The sequence below is a fragment of the Eleutherodactylus coqui genome, chromosome 2, assembly GCF_035609145.1.
Source record: "Eleutherodactylus coqui strain aEleCoq1 chromosome 2, aEleCoq1.hap1, whole genome shotgun sequence".
Lineage (NCBI taxonomy): Eukaryota > Metazoa > Chordata > Amphibia > Anura > Eleutherodactylidae > Eleutherodactylus > Eleutherodactylus coqui.
Genome location: NC_089838.1, coordinates 104,793,811 through 104,812,091, shown reverse-complemented (window position 1 = coordinate 104,812,091; position 18,281 = coordinate 104,793,811). Strand labels below are relative to the sequence as shown.

The window sequence follows — 18,281 nt, the reverse complement described above, 5'->3', positions numbered from 1 at the left end:
AGGAACCAAAATAAGAGTAGTGCAGCAAAAAAAAAACGATATAAGTTTGGTATTCTAGTAATCGTACTGACCCATAGACCCAGGGGCATTTAAATTTCCCAGGTGATGTTCTGGGGTCCCATACGTCCCCCCTGCGATGAGATCGCAGGTAGCTGTGCAGATGTCATGGCAGCTGGGGGCCTTCTGAAAGGCCCCAGGGCTGTTTCAGCAGATTGCCTATCAGGCCATCCTCGTGGGGCGGCTTAATAGACTTCCTGTCATATCGCAGTATGATGTAATGCTATGGCATTATATTATACTGCAGGAGCGATCAAAGCATCTCTAGTTTTTGTCTCCTCTGGGGACTTGAGAAAAAAAATTGGTAAAAATAAGATAAATAAAGTTTGACTAATTATTAGGGAAGAAAAAGTAACAAAAAGTTTAAAAGAAAAGCCTTTTGCCATATTTATAATAAAACAATCTAATTCATTAAACAAAAATACATATTTGGTATTGTTGCGACCGTAAAAGTCTGATCTTTCAAAGTAACATATTATTTACCCGGCACAGTGAATGTCATCAGAAAAAAAATTTTCAAACGCCAGAAATGCGCTTTTTGGGTCACAATTTCTAAGAAAAAAATGCAATAAAAAGTGATCGGTACATTGTATGCATTTGAAAATGGTACCAACGCAAACTACAGGACGGCCCGCGAAAAATGTGCCCTCGCACAACTGTCGGTGGAAAAATAAAAAAGTTATTGCGGCAACAGAAAATAATTTTAAAAAATTAAATATCTTTGAAAAAAATAAATTTAGTACAGCAAAAAAACAAAAAAACTATATAATTTGGTATCGTAGTAATCATATCGTACTGACCCATAGACCTAAAAGTATCATGTCATTTTTGTTGCAGTTTGTCCGCCGTAGAAACAAGACGCACCCAAAGATGGCGGAATTTCGGGTTTTATTTCATTTTACTCCACAAAGTTTTCAGTACATTATATGGTACATTACATAGCACCATTAAAAAATACAACTCGTCCCGCAAAAAACAAGCCCTCATGCAGCGACGTCGATGGAGAAATAAAGAGGGGTAAGAAAAATTGAAAATGGAAAAAAAGAAAAAGGGCCATGTCCTTATGGCTGCCTGTCCACGGGCAGGTTTGAATTGCGTGACCTGCAGCGATAATCCGGCCGCAGGGAACGCAGTTCAAGTTCTCCATAGCATTGCTATGGAGAGCGCTTCCCCCCTGTCCACGAGTGGAGAAACATTGTGCTGTGGTCAGCCTATCTATTAGATAAGGCTGACAGCGGAGATCCGCCGCGGGTTACCGCCACGCCTGTGGACAGGCAGCCTTAGGGCTTATTCAGGCGACCGTATATCGGCTGGGTTTTCACGCCGGCCGATATACGGCATCTCTCTGCAGGGAGAGGAGGCTGGAAGAGCCGGGAGCAGTGCTATGAGCTGCCGCCCCCTCTCCACCCCTCTGCACTATTTGCAATGAGAATGGGCAGGACGGGGGCAGGGCTAAGTATCGGGAATTAGCTCTGCCTCCGTCCTGCCTCCCCTCATTGCAAATAGTGCAGGGGGGTGGAGAGGAGGCAGAGAGGGGGTGGGAGCTCAGAGCACTGCTCCCGGCTCTTCCAGACTCCTCCCTCTGCAGAGAGAGACGCTGTATATAGGTCGGCGTGAATACCCGGCCGATATACGGTCGCCTGAATGCACCTTTAGGGATTAAAAAGCTTTAAAAAACACCCATAAATAGCAAAAAAAAAACAAACTTAAGTAAAAAAAAAAAAATCACATTCGCTATAGCCGCATTCTTGGCAATGTGTACAACACACTGAACACACTTTTTATCCCAAACTGTGAATGCTGAAAAAAATGAGGCAAATTAAAAGCAGCCTATATATATATATTCTTTATTTTTGAATTTTGGAAAGGACAGGGGGAGAGGTTACAACGAAGGGGGAGGGGTTACAACAAATGGGGAGTGGTTACAACAAAGGGGGAGGGGTTACAACAAAGGGGAGTGGTTACAACAAAGGGGGAGGGGTTACAACAAAGGGAGAGGTAAATCAATGAATAATCACGTTACAAAACATTTGATTTTGTAGCCTATTTTGTTCATTTCATCTCCCCCAAAAATGTTGTGTACCCAAAAATGGTCCCAAACACCCTACAGTTTATCACACAAGTAACAAGCCCTCACAGCACTCCGTCCTCGGAAATATGAAAAGGGTTACGGGTCTTTGAATGTAGAGACGCAAAAACAAAAATTTTGAAAAAAAAAGGTTTTTATTGTGCAAAAGTGAAAACCCGTAAAATATATATAATTTTGGTATTGTTGTAATCGTACCGACCTGCACAAAGACAGCGATCATGGTACTTATACCGTATGATGAACGCAGAAAAAACGGTATTGTGACATTTCATACTGCACGATAAACCCTGTAAAAGAAAACTATGGCAGAACTGATGCTATAACACCCCATCCTCCAAAAAATAAATAAACATTATACAGTATATTATATATACTTGCACCACAATGGTATCAATAACACGTACGACTCGCCAAGCTAACATAAGCCCTCATAGGGGCATTTTGAGGGGGGGAAAAAAGAGTTATACCTCTTAAAAAGTGGAGATCAAAATCCAAAAAAAGGCCGCGTCACTAAGGGGTTAAGTCAAAACGTCATGTGATATGAGAGAAGTTCACATCAAGTTCTTGGAAGGCCGGAAACTACTCCTAGAAGCCTCCTTGCGAGGAGACGGAGCGGTCCGTCCCCGGCATCTCCCGTCCGGCCCGCATACATCCGCACGGTCCCCGCTCAGTGACCCGCCCGTGACGTCATCAGAGCGGCAGCTGATGCTGCGGGGTGTGGGGCCGGATGACGCCACATGCGCGCTCCCGTCACGCTCTCTTTTCCTCTCCCTCGTCCGCGGCTTCGGTGCCGCGCAGCGTGAGCGCGCCCGCCCGTGCAAAGGCAAGAGGGAGATAACGGCAGAGGCTGCCCCCGCCGGCACCCATGGGAGGGTGTGTGGGCACTCACCACGATTCCTCGGGCAGCCTGAACGAGAACTCGGACGGGACCGGAGGTGAGGAAAGAAGGAAGGATGGTGGGAAGAGGAGGAGAGAGAGGGGGAGGAGGAGATGAGAAGGGATTCGCTGCTCTTTTGTCTGATACTGGCCCGGTGCAGATAATGCCTCCTGAGGGGTGACAAGCGGTGCCATGCTGCCCCCAGATCATGCCCTTTGGGGTAGTGCCTGCTGGCAGGAGATGCCTCTGCTCTCCACTGGGCAGCCCACTACTTTGGGGTTCAGGGCAGCCTGGTACAGACCTAAGGCAGTTCTTCCTGGCAGTGGACTGTCTTACTTGGGGCCGGTTCTCCAGTACTCTTCCCTTGGATGATAATGGAAACCAACTCTTTCCTATAAGTTACCTGGTACACCGCCACCCCCTCGGCCGCACTTCCCGCCTGGTCCGCCGCCGCCCCCCTCGGCCGCACTTCCCGCCTGGTCCGCCGCCGCCCCCCTCGGCCGCACTTCCCGCCTGGTCCGCCGCCGCCCCCCTTGGCCGCACTTCCCGCCTGGTCCGCCGCCGCCCCCTCGGCCGCACTTCCCGCCTGGTCTGCCGCCGCCCCCTCGGCCGCACTTCTCGCCTGGTCTGCCGCCGCTCCCTCGGCCGCACTTCTCGCCTGGTCTGCCGCCGCCGCCCCCTCGGCCGCACTTCTCGCCTGGTCTGCCGCCGCCGCCCCCTCGGCCGCACTTCTCGCCTGGTCTGCCGCCGGCGCCCCCTCGGCCGCACTTCTCGCCTGGTCTGCCGCCGCCGCCCCCTCGGCCGCACTTCCCGCCCTGGTCCGCCGGCCCCCTCGGCCGCACTTCCCGCCCTGGTCCGCCGGCCCCCTCGGCCGCACTTCCCGCCCTGGTCCGCCGGCCCCCTCGGCCGCACTTCCCGCCCTGGTCCGCCGGCCCCCTCGGCCGCACTTCCCGCCCTGGTCCGCCGGCCCCCTCGGCCGCACTTCCCGCCCTGGTCCGCCGGCCCCCTCGGCCGCACTTCCCGCCCTGGTCCGCCGGCCCCCTCGGCCGCACTTCCCGCCCTGGTCCGCCGGCCCCCTCGGCCGCACTACTCGCCTGTACGGATGGGACGTCTGTCATTAGGAGCTTGTCCCTGTGTGGCTACCTTCCCAATGTACGGGGTCCGCAGTGGGGCGAGGCGATCCGGGGATGACCTGCCTTATGTTTCTTTATGTTGTTTACTGTTTATCTTCACATTGATTATTTATAAACGTCTCCAGATTTTGCTACAAAGTAACCACATCTCTGCCCAGCGGTGTTTCACATCTGCACCTGGGGTTCTGCTTCTCTGCTCCGTTCAGGGAGCAGTAAAGGGGAATCCCCGCAGCTAAATGGCCCCGTCTCTACCAAACAGGCCCCGTTGACTATAATGTGGTCCATTTGGTTCCTCTTTTTCTTCCGGTATTTTGAGCCGGATCATCTGCTGAACCTCCAACTAGATGTTCTAACGCAGATGTGAAGCCAGCCTAAGACTGCTTTCATATCTGCGACGGGAATTCCGTTTTCCTGCTCCGTTCGGGGAACAGGAAAGGGGAATCCCCTGCCTGAATGGATCCATCTTATGACAGAATCGAACAGACCCTGTTGACTATAATGGGGTCTGTGGACAGACCCCGTCGACTATAATGGGGTCTGTTCGGTTTCCGCTCAGTTGTCCGTCATTTTACCAGGAGAAAAAGTTCTGCATGTAACGATACTTCTGGTATTTTGTGCCGGCTGTGCCACATCCAGCGCAGATGTGAAGCCGGGCCGACATTGAGTGGAAAGTTTAATCTACTTCTATATAACTTCCTGGCTAGTGAAATAATCAAACTGGCTCTTGGCGGTATTGATGGGCTCATAAGCCTAGGCAGGGGTGTATCAATAGGGTCTGCAGAGGAAGTAGTCTTGTCTGGGCCCCTCTGCCACATAGGAAGACGCTGGTATAAATGGCACATGGTAGGTAGATGGCGCTATTTTGCACTGGTGCCCAGAAGCCTCAAAGGGGATGTGACAGAATTAACTTTTATCACCTGTCCATAGGAACGGTGATAAAAGTCTGATTGGTGGGGGTCTCACCCCTGAGACTCCCATTGATCCAGAGAATGAGGGTACCCTATCTCCCTCTCGTCACTGTGGGTCTCCAGCACCCACCTTCACTGACATCGGATTGAATGGCGTAGCAGCTGCGTGTGCCCGCCCTCCGCTCCATTCACTTCAGTAGAGCTGATAGAAATAGCTTGTGTTCAGCCAACTCCGTCAGTCCTGTTGAAAATGAATGGACCGCCACCGCACGTGTGACCGCCGCTCCATTCAGTCCCCTCCTTACTGTGGGAGGTGCAGTGAGGCCGCGATGTGAATGACAGGGACCCCCTTCTCAAGATCAAGGGGTGTCTCTGCATTGAGACCCCCGCAGATCAGACTTGTATTGTCTCTTATGGATAGGTGGTGAAAGTCAATTCTGGTACAATCCCTCAAGTCGCCCCTCTGAGGTTGGTGTAATGTGCTGCGAATAGTATGAAATTTGCGCTTAAATTAATGCTTCGTTTACACGGGACGACTGCCGGCTAAACTCCTGCACGAGCATTTGATGTCGCCACTAAGGTCGTTGGCGCTCGTGTAGAGCATAGACAGGCAGTTCGCTGCTGGTTTCTTGCTCAGTGCGTCACATTCTATGTGAAGTGCTGTGCGGGGAGCGTTTACACGTAGCGAGAAGTCCGCAATCCAGTGGTGATTTTAACGAAAAGTAAACAATGTTTTTGCATTTAGACGTAATGATTATCGCACGTTTTCGTTGTGAATCCGTGTAAATGGCCCTTAAGGTCTCTGACGTACTTTGATGCGAGTCGCACCCAAGCCTCTTGAGTCTGACAGCGCATGGTCGCCATGAGTTAACACGGACCCGAATATGCTAGTGTACCGGAGACCTAACATGGACTTTGCTGCAATTTTTAGTTGATTACCTTCCAGTCTGCGGAATCGGCTTCCTCTCTGCGAGATCTATCCCACAGCATGCCCTGCTCTCACAGATAATGGTAACTGTCATTGCAGAGAACCTCTGACTTGTCAAGGATATTTCGGATACTTAGAACAAAGGGTTACAGTTCTTCTGCCCAGCGGTCTGCTACTCTTCTCAGAGGCGGCTTATGGGCTGTATACATTTTACCTTATTTCTATAGTCTGTACATGCTTCTCCGTCGAGATGACAAATTGCAGGCGCTCAGCGGGGCCCTCGGTCCGTGGAATCAACCGATATGGACGTATTAAGTTCAATGCAATGACCTGTTTAAAGAGGTATTCCCAAAATGTTATATTTATCACCTATCGACCGGATACATGCTAAATGTCTGACTGCTGCCCAATGGATCCTATATCCCCTTTTCCTTCTCACTACACCCTCGCATAGTGACTAAGAGCCTGAATGGAGTAGCAGCACACATGCTCAATCACCCACTCCTACTCATTGTCAAGGGGGGCAATAAGGAGGAAAGAGGGACCCCTGTTCTCATGACTGGTGGGACCCTCCAGTGATAAGACATTTAGCATCTATCCAATGGAAAGGTAATAAATATTTCTTGTTTACGGATAAAATCATGTCCTGGGAGAAAAGAGGCAGGTATGCCTGCATTTGTGCTTCTCTGCCATCCCTCCGATCCAACTTTTTAACCCTTTCCAAGCCACTGTCTGATGTCTAAAGACATTCTAATTGAAGGCTGTACAGCTCCAATGTTGGAAGGCGTCTAACGGGGTATTCTTACTGTAGATTACTGGCCGTTCTGTTGTCGGGGGCCTCTCCAGCATGTCCCATACCACAGTACTGGCTCTAGCCAGCAGATGGCGCCAGTGTATAATGGCAGAAAGAGAAAGCCCCGTAGGAAACCCTAAATCCAAAATTGGATTGCAAAGGGTTAAGGCCCTATTTTCAACCAGCCAAGATGGCTGCTGCAGTTTTCTAACTACTTTATGCGCACTCTGCATTGCTTTCTGATTGGCCAGTGCTGATCACATGAGAAGCTCTGGCCAATCAGAGAGCAGTTGTCTAACACTACCGATGCACTGTGGAGATTAGGCAGTCTGATGATTGGGTCTACCATCTTGGGCGGCTGAAAACAGGACCCAGAACTGGCGGATTGGATGGCAGAGAACAACCGCAGGTCTTATACCCCTCTCACTTCCGGTTCAGAAGCAAAACTTTTTCCCAAAACCGGAAGGTTACTTTAAGATTGAATTCACACAGACTTGTTGCAGAAATTTCCGTAACTGATTGATTGAACTCTGTTTTATTCATCTGAATGTCATTTTGACAGCAAACGCATGAATTTCTGTAAGCGCCATTTAGATGTATGGGACAGCCGCGGAAACTTCTGTAACAAGTCTGCCGTGTGGAAGTATGGCCAAAGGGGGTTTTCAATCTCTATAAAATACCCGCTGTCAAACGCCAAATCAATAAACTTACATTAATGTACTCCTCTTTAAATTCTGTGGTGCTGTTTCAATGGCATGCCATACACATGACCACACGGCCATGCCATGCAGTGATATGCCATCCGTACGGAGGGGGATAAGTGGTACTGATGACATTAGACTGTGCCAGGATGTAAAACGTCAGTATATTATGCTTTGTTTTAAGGGATTTTATGCAGATTTGGTACAGATTTTCAACATGACACAGGCACTAAAAAACTACATTAACTATTCTGCATAACGAGTACAGTAGACTGCCCGCCCTTGCGCTTTTGTACTTTTTATATCCAATGTTAAATATTTCACAGAACATCAAAATATGACCAGCTAATACAGATCTTTAATAGTCCCCTTCTGTCTTGTTAGTTCAGCCATTCCCTGACATATTTGGTGGTGAGTAACGAGATTACATTACAGCTACTATACGGGTTGTCACTCAGCTGTCTTAGGCCTCATGTCCACGGGAAAATCAGGCCTGCCGCGGATTCTTCATGCAGAATCCCGCAGCGGGTCCCTCCTTTCCCTCAGACATGAGGCTAAAAAGATTTACTTACCTGTCCGGACGCTGCAGATCTGCCCTCCTTCGCGGCCAGATCTACTTTCTTGGGCCTGGCGGATGTGCTCTGCACGCCGGCAGCGTGCCGCGCACTCCATTTTTTTTTTTAAACTCCTGCTCTCCCGCGCCAGAGAGCAGGAATTCAGCGGCGGGTGTGCCGTGGATCCGGACTGCTTCCATAGGCTTCAATAGAAGCCTGCTGGAGACCTGCACTAAAATGGAGCATGCTGCAGGTGTTTTCCTGCGCACGCAATCCGCGCCTCAGGGGAAAATGACATCCGCAGGTATTTAACTACCTGTGGGTGTCCAATGCATCCCTATGGGGCGCGGATCACACTTGCAGAAGAAACGCTGCGGATCTGTCCCCGTGGACATGAGGCCTTAGACTTCTCAATGGCAGGTAGGTCTAGTTATAGAGCGGTACTGAGGGGAGGGGTGTATTACTGCTTGCCCATGCGGACTTTTCATGCAAGAGTCTAGAAAACTCTTCGGGGGTGACGACCCCTTAGTCAGGGCTCTAACGGACACAATGTTAGCTGACAACCCATCTTTTCCAGAAATGGAAATAAGTGGTACTATTTTTATGCCTAATTCGACTTTTCAACAGGATTATTTGAAACAGGAAATGATGTTGCCCGTATGGACAGAAGTACACCACTATTTTCCTATATAATTGCATGTCTTCCATTAAAAAAAATATAAGTATAAAAATATATAAATTAGTGTACATTTTTCACGACGCTTGGGAACACTATTTTTTCTCCTTAGGGAGAGCACCTAGAAAGTGAGTAAGGAAACTTATAAGGCCATTCATGCTCCTCTGGGTAATATGCAAATTAAGGAGATAGAAAAATATCTCTGCAGTGCCACCTATTGGACGGCAGGATTTATGCAAGTCAATGTTGGACTCTTTATATAAGCCCTGTAATAATGACTGGGAATTGAATTGAATTGGCTTGTAGTCTAACATTGACTTGCAGGAATGCTGCCTTCCACTAGGTGGCGCTGCAGAGGTATTGTTCCATCTCCCTTATTTGCATTTTTTCATGAAGTTTATGTTGAAAACCCAGTTGACATATCCTACATATTGTATAGTAAAAGGACACCTCTTTACATGTGTGCCTATTGAAATATATGGACACATTGGCATAAACACATACATTTGCAATGGACCCTCTATGAATCAAGCCACTTCTGGTTCCAACCCTGATGACCGCGACTGGTCTTGCCGCACTCATAGCAGGCCAGACAATCAGCTGATTGGGGATCCCAAGCGAGGGATATGGAGTGGCAGATCCTAAGAAAAGTCCTTTAACCCCTTGAGGATATGGACTAGTTTAGTATTTAAAGGGATATTCCCATCTCTGCTTTTCATGGCCTAGATGGGAAAACCCAGCCCTCTGTTTCCAACCACCCGTCGGAACCGGCTGAATTCTTCCATAGTTCTTATTGAAGTGAATGAGAGTTATGGAAACTGCATAGTACAGTGTGCTACTTTGTTTCCGTAACTCGGCAAATTACGGAAACAACTTGGTGCGCTGTGCTACACTGTTAGGCTGGGTTCCCACGGGGCAGATTCCCGACGGAAATCCCGCGGCTTGGCCGCAGCAAAAACAGCGAGATTTCCGCCGGGAGAACCGCGCAGCCCGGCCGCTCACTCTTCCGCTGCGGCCGGCGCTCCCATAGAGGACAACGCGGCCGCAGCGGAAAGAAAAAAAAGAATGGACATGCTGCGGTCGGCAAAGCCGCGCCGCAGCGGCGGTTTCTGCCGTATTAGCCGCAGTGGATTTGCCGTCCACATGGCTGGCTAATCCCGGGATTAGCGGCTGCATGCGGATTTGCCGCGGTGAAATTCCGCATGGAATTTCTGCGCCAAATCCGCTCCGAGTGAACCCAGCCTTAAGATGTTTTTTGGTAGTTACAGGCCAGGTGGCCGGTAACTATAGCAGCAATTCCCCCACTCTCTGCCAAACTGGGAATACCCCGTTAAGGGGTTGTCTGAGTTGTAAAATCTCTGGAAAACCCTTCCCCATGCATTACAATAATAAATAGAGATATGCTCGCCCACTCCTGCTCCCACCGCGTCCCACGACGACTCTTGGTCCCCCGCTGCGGTCTCTGTTTACAGCTGCAGTTCTGCACGCTTTAGGAGTTGTTACAGGGGCTGCAGCCAGTAGCAGGGCTCAGCGACTAATCAGCTGCAGGACTGCAGCAGTAAACAGAGACCAGAGCGGGGAAACTGAGCTCCGTCACGGGACACAGCGGTAGTGGGGGGGGAAGTATATCACCACCAGTTTTTTTTTAATTAATGCATGGCGAATGGGGTTGTCCAGAGTTCTTACAACTTTTTAAAATAAAGTGGTGCATGAAGGTGTTTTTTTTTTTTTTTTGTTTTCACTTGGATTTTATTTTACAAATTGTTAAAAATATATATAAATATTTTTATTTTATTTGTTTCTTCACTTCTTTTCAGATTGCAGCGTTTTGCCGACTTTGTGTGAGAGTCGCCTTAGTCCGGCTTCACACGAGCGTAAGCGCTATTGCGTGTGCAACTTATTTGCGTACTGGATGAGGTTTTTGCGTGGGCATTGGCATATTGTACTGTACTTTTTCTGCCCACAGAGCATGTTCATTTGTGTGCAGCAAATAAACGCACCAATTGAAATTGCTGAATAGTTCTAGACGTGTTCCTTTTCCAGTGCCTTTGTGCAAAGTTTCACTCGTCCGCTTGCATTTGCGCACCCCCATTGATTTCTATGGGGACTTCCAATGCACAAATACGCAAAAAATAGAGCATGTTCTCCTTTTTTTCTTCCAGTAGGTTGTATTTTCTGCGTATGGCCCATCTGTAGACAGCCTTTGAAACACAAGGTTTTTCACAATCTGACAGAGTACAAGTCAAGGACTAGTGCTTACCAATGATTTGTTTAAAGGGGTATTCCCACTCATAAAGTAAGTGGAGGGACAGATTTAGGGATTTGGCCTCACTTTATAAGATTGGAGTACCACTTTAAGTGTATTTGCACACAAAAAATGTATGTAAGCAATACGCAAAACATAGAAGCCATTCGGCGTGCACAATCCGGTTGTGCAAAAAAATATGCAGCATACTCTATTTTCATTTGCAAAGGAAATAATATTTTGAACTTATGACGCTGGTGGCTATTTCAATAACAGAGCATTGGTGCGGTTTTGTTTTTTGCGCTCAATTGTGCACGACCTGTTCACGCAAAAAGTGCAGTAAAATACGCTCATGCACATGCAAAAACACATGCACTTGTGTGACTGAGCCTACTTCCAAATGAAAATACTGTTTTTAATACTTTCTATTCGTATTGTCGTCACTTCTGTTACTTTATAAACCATTCTAGTGAAGGATAGTGTAAGCGCTTTATTTCTACACTTACCAGAAGACGATTTGTCAGTAGTTACGGTGCAGTTATTGATTGACTTCACAATGTATTAATATCTGAACTCTGCCTTAAGAGGCAGAAATTAGCTGTAATCAAAAAAAAAATGATGCTGTTGATAATGGGCTTGATTTACTTTGACATAAATGTGAAAGAGCAGCAGGGTGACGCTATTGCCTGGACTGTGCCACCAGACATCTGCGTGCCTCCTGCTGATCTTTGCTCCAGCACCGCCCCGGTGGCACATCCTACATCTGTTCTTTGTCCCCCGCTCAGTATGTAGCTGCCGTTCACACTGGGCTGTCAATGGGATTTGCCACTTTCATTACCAAAGCAGACATGGATATCCCAAGCTGTCCACAGTCATTAAGTGGAGACGGGCTTCGGCTGGGGCAGGCATATAGTGTGTTCCTATGAACCATCACAGTCGGTTTTTAGTAACCCATTTAGCTAATTTTACCCTTCTATTCTGTGTTCTGCAATATATCCCTTTTTCCTCTTTTTCTTGGATAATATAGAGCTGCTATTCATAAAAGCTGGGAGACAATGCATTTAATAACTGCTACCTTCTGGTCGTTGACACTTTGGATCCCTCTACAATCTTCTTGTTTCTAGAGATCACTAGGAAAAGGACTTTTCTAGATTTGACTATGCCTTTAAAGGGGTTTTCCGGGACCTTTAACTTTTTTTAATAAAGGAATTAAAATCACGTAAAATTGAATACTCCCCTATCCCAGCGGCTCCCCATCCAGCTCTGCAACCTCCGGTGCCCATCGCATGGAACCCGGAAGAAGCGGCGGGTGGTCATATGCACAATGAACGGTGATTCTTCTTTGGCTGCTAAAGCCTTTAGTGATCACGTGCACAGTGAATGGCACTGACCGCCCACTGCTTGCAGGTAGCTGGCATCGGCGCTGTAGCCAGAATAGGTAAATATTTCAATTTTATTGACTTTTAGCCCTTTTATTTAATAATAATAAAAAAAACGTTAAAAGTCCCAGAAATTCCCTTTAATGCAGACCTGGGCTTGCTGTGGTGTCATGCTGTACCTTTGTAAGATATTATGCAGTCACATGGTAATTCTTTTTTTCCCCCCCACTGATTCCTATGGAATTTGTAAGGGTGAGCGCACCCAAACTGAACGGATATCCGCAAGGGAAGACCTGTGTATGGTCACGTTGCAGACAGCAGTCTGGATGGTTGTGTTGCCCCCCCAGACTCCGTCCTGCATTGTTTGCTCATTGATTGAAATTTCTGCTGGGATGTCTGTGTGTGGGAGGTCTTAGGGTATATTGAAATATAGTAAATTAGTGGCAGTAATGAAATCTTGGCCCATACATCCAAATGTGGTTTGTTTTTTTTTTCTTTCTTTTTTTTTTGGGGGGGGGGGTGTTCTTTCTGCAGCAAGCTTGTGGATCTGTAGATTTGTTCAGATGCAAGTATTGCAGAAACCCTCTACAAGCTTTGAATTGCGCCCATCAGGAAAAATAAACCTTCAGTTTTTCTAAAGGCTGACTCTAGGGGACTAGATTCAAGAATGGGTTTGCCAAGTGACCCCCCCCCCCCCCCCACTATGAGTATGTTGATAACTGAATAGTATAAGTTGGACAGTTGTTCTTTCCTTATCATTATTGCTCTTTGCCACATTCACACTGGCTTTTTTTATGTAGACTACATTAAAAATGTACAGTGTTCAAAGGATCAGGAAACACAATGTGTTGCTCAAGTTTCATCGCAGGTTAAAGAGAATCTGTCAGAAGTTCCACAAACCCTTGTGCTCCAAGCTGCCACCATTACCTGACTATCCTACTCATGTGCTTTCTAACCTGAGCTCATGCTGGATCTTGTTAAAGAAAGAACATATTAAAGAGTCACTCCGGTGAATTTGTTTTTTTCATTCATTATGTAGCCATCCCTCTAGGATAGATAAGTCAGCTAGTGTTACCTTTGTTAGGTATTCCTTTCTCTTTGAAACTTCTGCCCTCTTTCTCCTCAGGTGGTCATATGATCTCTGTTCTGATCAGCTCACATTTACTTGGGTTTATATATTCTCAAACTAGTCAGTTTCTCAGTCAGCATAACTCCTGTGTGATTTTATATTACACACCTTTTACAAAAAGGTTTGGTACCGTGTTAACCAGTAGAGCAAAATGTGATTGTTCCCAGCAAGAGAAACCAAGTAATCTTGTAGATATGATACCTTTTAATGGCTAACAAAAAAATGCATAATGTTATTGCAAGCTTTCAAACCTTTCAGGATTCTTCCTCAGGCAATAATGGCTGAGGAAGGAACTTAAGAGGTCTGAAAGCTTGCAATAACATCATATATTTTTGTTTGCCTTTAACCCCTTGAGTGGCACGCCCGGAAAAATTCCGGGGACGAGCTCCTCTGCTCATAGCAACATAGCCCGGAAGATTTCCGGGCTATGTATCACTATGGGAGCTGCAGAGCACAATGCCACAAGCTGTGACAGTGTGCTCTGCCTGCACAGTCCCACAGAGAACAGAGCAAGGGCTTTGAAAAACCAGCAGAAGATATTGCCGGCATGTCGGCAATGTCCTGCTTTGTTTACAGGTTGCCATAGAGACCATCGGCTTGTCAGAAGCAAGCCGATGGTCTCTGTGGCAGGGAGAGCTGGTTGTTAGCTGTCAGAGGACAGCTAGGTACCTGCTCTTACAGCAGAGATCAGAGAAAACCTCCGATCTCTGCTGTGTTAACCCTTTACATGCTGCAGTCTATGTGACTGCAGCATGTAAAGGGCTGTAACTGCAGCATGTAAAGGGCTGTCACCATCGGACCCCTGGAATGTGATCAGGGGTCCTGATGGGTCCCTGTGGAAGTCCGCTAAAGGGACAAAAAAAAAAAAAAAATTTTAAAAAATAAAAAAAAAAAAAAAGTAAAAAAATTATTAAAAAAATAAAAAAAACACTTGTCTCCCTTTACTTTGTAAAAAATCAAAAATACAATCACACATGTGGTATCCATGTGCGTCGTAATGACCCAGAGAAGGAAGTTAATACATTATTTAACCCCTTAATGACATGGCCCCTTTTTTCTTTTTTCCCCATTTCTTTTTTTCCTCCCCCCTGTTTAAAAAATCACAACTTGTCCCGCAAAAAACAAGCCCTTATATGGCCATGTCAATGGAAAAATGAAAAAGTTATGGCTCTTGAGACGCAACTGCAAAACTAGTTGAAATTCAATGATTAGACCATTTTAAAAAACCTGCCCTGGTGGGCACGACAGGGTGGTAGGAAACCCGCCACTCAAGGGGTTAAAAGGTATCATATCTACAAGATTACTTGGTTTCTCTTGCTGGGAACAATCACATTTTACACGTATTACAACACATGCTCTTCAGAGGGGAACACAGACTCTCCTATTGCAGTTACTGATGATGATCACACATCTGCTTTTACAAAGTTTACAATAGAGATCATTACAGTTCATACTTATGACTTTATTCTTATGGTCTGTAGCTTATTTAGGTGCATACAGATTGGCAGGGTTTCCCTGCAGCAGAGATGGGGTCTATGGATATGTTCATCATATATGTCTGAGCTTTCCCGGCACATGGGTCAGCTACATACAGACGCATATTTGCAGCGGAATTCGTGGTCGGCCTCCACACAGAGGATCCACAGTTCAAAATATGCTATAGTAAATCGCTTTTTCTTTCACACACGCGGAAACTAATTGCAATTTCCACTAGCGGAAGAAAAATCGCAGCATGTTCTATTTTTCTGCAGACTCCATGCGGACGGCTTCCATTGAAGTCAATGGAAGCTGTCCGACCCACAAACCATCCGCAGTTGACATTGCGGACAGGCCACGGGTACCCGCATCATCACCTACTGACAGCGAGGGAAAAATTCCGGCGGAATTTCCGTGCAGACTTTCTGCACAAACTTCTGCCTGCAATTTTTATCTCTGGGTAAAGCGGCAAAGTCGACGAGATTTGCAAAAAGCTCGTCCACACACTGCGGAGAAGCCATTGCGTCCGAGCCGCACTGAAACTGACATACCGTGCGGAAATCAAAGCTGCGGCATGTCGAATTTAGCGCCATCTCTGCTGCAATGATCTCTACTCTCTATGGGGGAGAGATGGCCCCAGCGGACTACACACGACGAAGTCGCTTCAAAACCCACGCTGGGTTTGAAGCTGCATTCCAGCTGTGGAAATCTTGTGGCATTTCCGTGCGGTACCGCTGCGGTCATTCCATGGGGTTTACGCTCAGTGTGAATCCAGCCCAAGGATGCTTTGACGAATGGCTGAAAAAGTCTACCATTGATAACTCTGCAATACACTTCGTATGTTTTGCATGTAGAATGTGGATGTTGTGGAATTACTACAGGTTTGCACAGGGGCGAACTCCACAGCAATTCCATGACACATCTGCCACCGAATCCCCATGTAATGTGCGCAGGGTTTGTGGCGGATTTATCCGTTTTAGGATTTTTCCACCAAGCGTGAAAGCACCCTTATGAAACTTCTGTGGCATTGACCTCTTCTAATTGCAGGCTGCATGAGATATTGGCTTTTCTTCCCACAAAGTAGTCTTGCCATTGGATTACTGCCTTGGAAGTTTTAAGACCTAATCAGAATTGATGCAAAAAGCAATTGTAGAATTCTACAGCACACCGTGATACAACTGCTAAAGAGCTGACACAATGGCATCTTGTTGGTAAGGAGCATCAAATATTTAAGGGGTAAATATTAAATATTGAACACGTTAGGTCTTTAGGTATACGGTTTCCAAATGTCTGTTAAACATTTAAAATGGGCAATTTAGTTTTTTCTTGGTTTTTTTTGTAGAAGTTCTGTGTGATTTAGCCTTTTGTTTGTGAAGCTATGCTCCCTGGAAGGCATACCTCTTCCCTGGACAGTGCACCACACCATGCATTGTATGGCCGCAGATGGAGGGACACATCCATCTGCAACCTCCCGTGAGACCCGCTAGTTTCAGGACCATCTAAAGGTGCATTTACACACAAAGGTGATCGCTCAAAAGATGGCTTTTGAGTGATCTGTTTGCATAAACTACTAGTTAGTACTAATGCCTATTAGTACCAATTAGTAGCATGTGAGCTGCCAGGAGATGTAATTAGGGAACAGACCACCCGCTGTTCTCTGAATAAATTCCCTTAGTTCTGCCATGGGGCTGACAGCTGAGATAATGTAATCAACACTCCGCGGGCAGAACACAGCGTGCGGTCTGTCTAATCAACTGCCGAACTATGGATTTCATGCCGAACTGAAGTTCAGCGTTCCACAGAAAAGGGAAAGATGGGCACAGTTACACCCAACGGTTATCGCTCAGAAGATGGCTTCTGAGTGAATTTTGAGCGATAATTGTTGTCTAAATCGGCCTTAAGACTCGCATGTAATTTTTTTATTTAGCAGTTTTTCACTGTAACTAGATTATCCAGTTACAAGGAAAAACAACCCCCCTGTCTTGACATTAGTCACTGACACCTAATTTGGGTTTACTAAGCTCTGCAATGCCACGGGGCCCCAGTGATGGTTGTGTCCAATAGAGGCAGTGCTTGTGTTTCATTTTTACATTCGCTACAGAGTGCTTTATATGCTGAAAATAAGACTGAAGTGGCTATAGTGCCTCCGCAGGATCCCAGCTGTCTTTACAGCCAGGCACACAACCTGTTTCTACTAAATTTGAAGGAACTTTAAAAAACCTGCACTGTACATTTACAATGGCACGTGTTTGAAGCTCAGTATGTACAACATGCAGACTGACAGAGGTTAGTGGAGAAGAGAAGTCACATTGCTGCATTTCTGAAAAAGCAACTTTTTGATAATGAACATCTGTTAGGAAATTGCTGCCACATCTCTTTACTCAAGTCTTCTCTTTTTCACAAGTTGACATCCTGTAAGGTATGATATCTGTAGATGTGCATTCTGACCATAGACTCGCTAGTAATTTTGTAGTGACAGTTAGACCACTCAAGGTTTTTTCTTTTATTTAATAGCCAGGGCATAAAACCAGCACCTTTTCCATTTGCTTTGCCTTAGACCAAGCTCAGACAGTCCTAATTCGCTACATGCTGCCTATGAGAGACACGTGCCACACTCGGCAAGTAGGCAATGACAATGTGTACTTGCTGCATGCCGCCAATCGCAATAAAACATGCTGTGATTTTTCTTGCACATGTATTTCACGCAATTCGTGTGAGCGGCAAAATGGTACCCTATGATGGCAGATTGGTGCAGCGTATTACGCGGGCAAAACCTGCACGTATAATCCGCTGTGGCTATATGCTTGTGTGAGCCTGGCCTTAAAGAAATAGTAGATCTAGAAACAAATGATAATGGTCAACAGGATATTTCTGGATAAGCCATAAATGTCATCCCGGAAAACCCCTTTAAGGCCACCTGCACACAGCAGAGCTGGATTCGACATGCGGGAGCCCGCAGCAGAATCCGACCCTGACAGCAGCGGCATTCGTGTGTACCTGTCATTTCCGTTCTTCCTCTGTACTGCGAATGAACCCAGCGGCTCACTGTCTGACATGCTCAGTACAGTTTTTTTTTTTTTTTGTTTGTTTTTTAAATTTTCTTTCAATTTTTTTTCCTGTGCCGTTGCTAGGCGATGATGCAGAATCAGCACAAAAATGGAGCAGCAAAAATCTGTTTGTGTGCAGGCGGCCTTAGGCTGCTGTCGGTTGTTTTTTCAAAAGCATAGTTTTGGAGCATGCCATTTTTTTTTTTTTTTAAATGCCAAAAAATGTCATGTCCAAATGTTCGCTTTAGGTGTAGAGGAAAAAATGAAAGGCCCCATTTTTTTTCCACTA

General features: G+C 46.5%; 1 protein-coding gene across 1 annotated transcript in view; it reads left to right on the top strand.

The window, feature by feature from the left end:
* Nucleotides 1–2,779: 2,779 nt before the first annotated feature.
* Nucleotides 2,780–18,281, top strand: part of UBTD2 (ubiquitin domain containing 2) — a 61,418-nt gene continuing 45,916 nt past the window's right edge. The window contains exon 1 of the mRNA XM_066591286.1: nt 2,780–3,081. Within this exon, the coding sequence (XP_066447383.1) occupies nt 3,012–3,081 (70 nt within the window). The 5' untranslated portion in view covers nt 2,780–3,011. The remainder of the gene's footprint in view (nt 3,082–18,281) is intronic.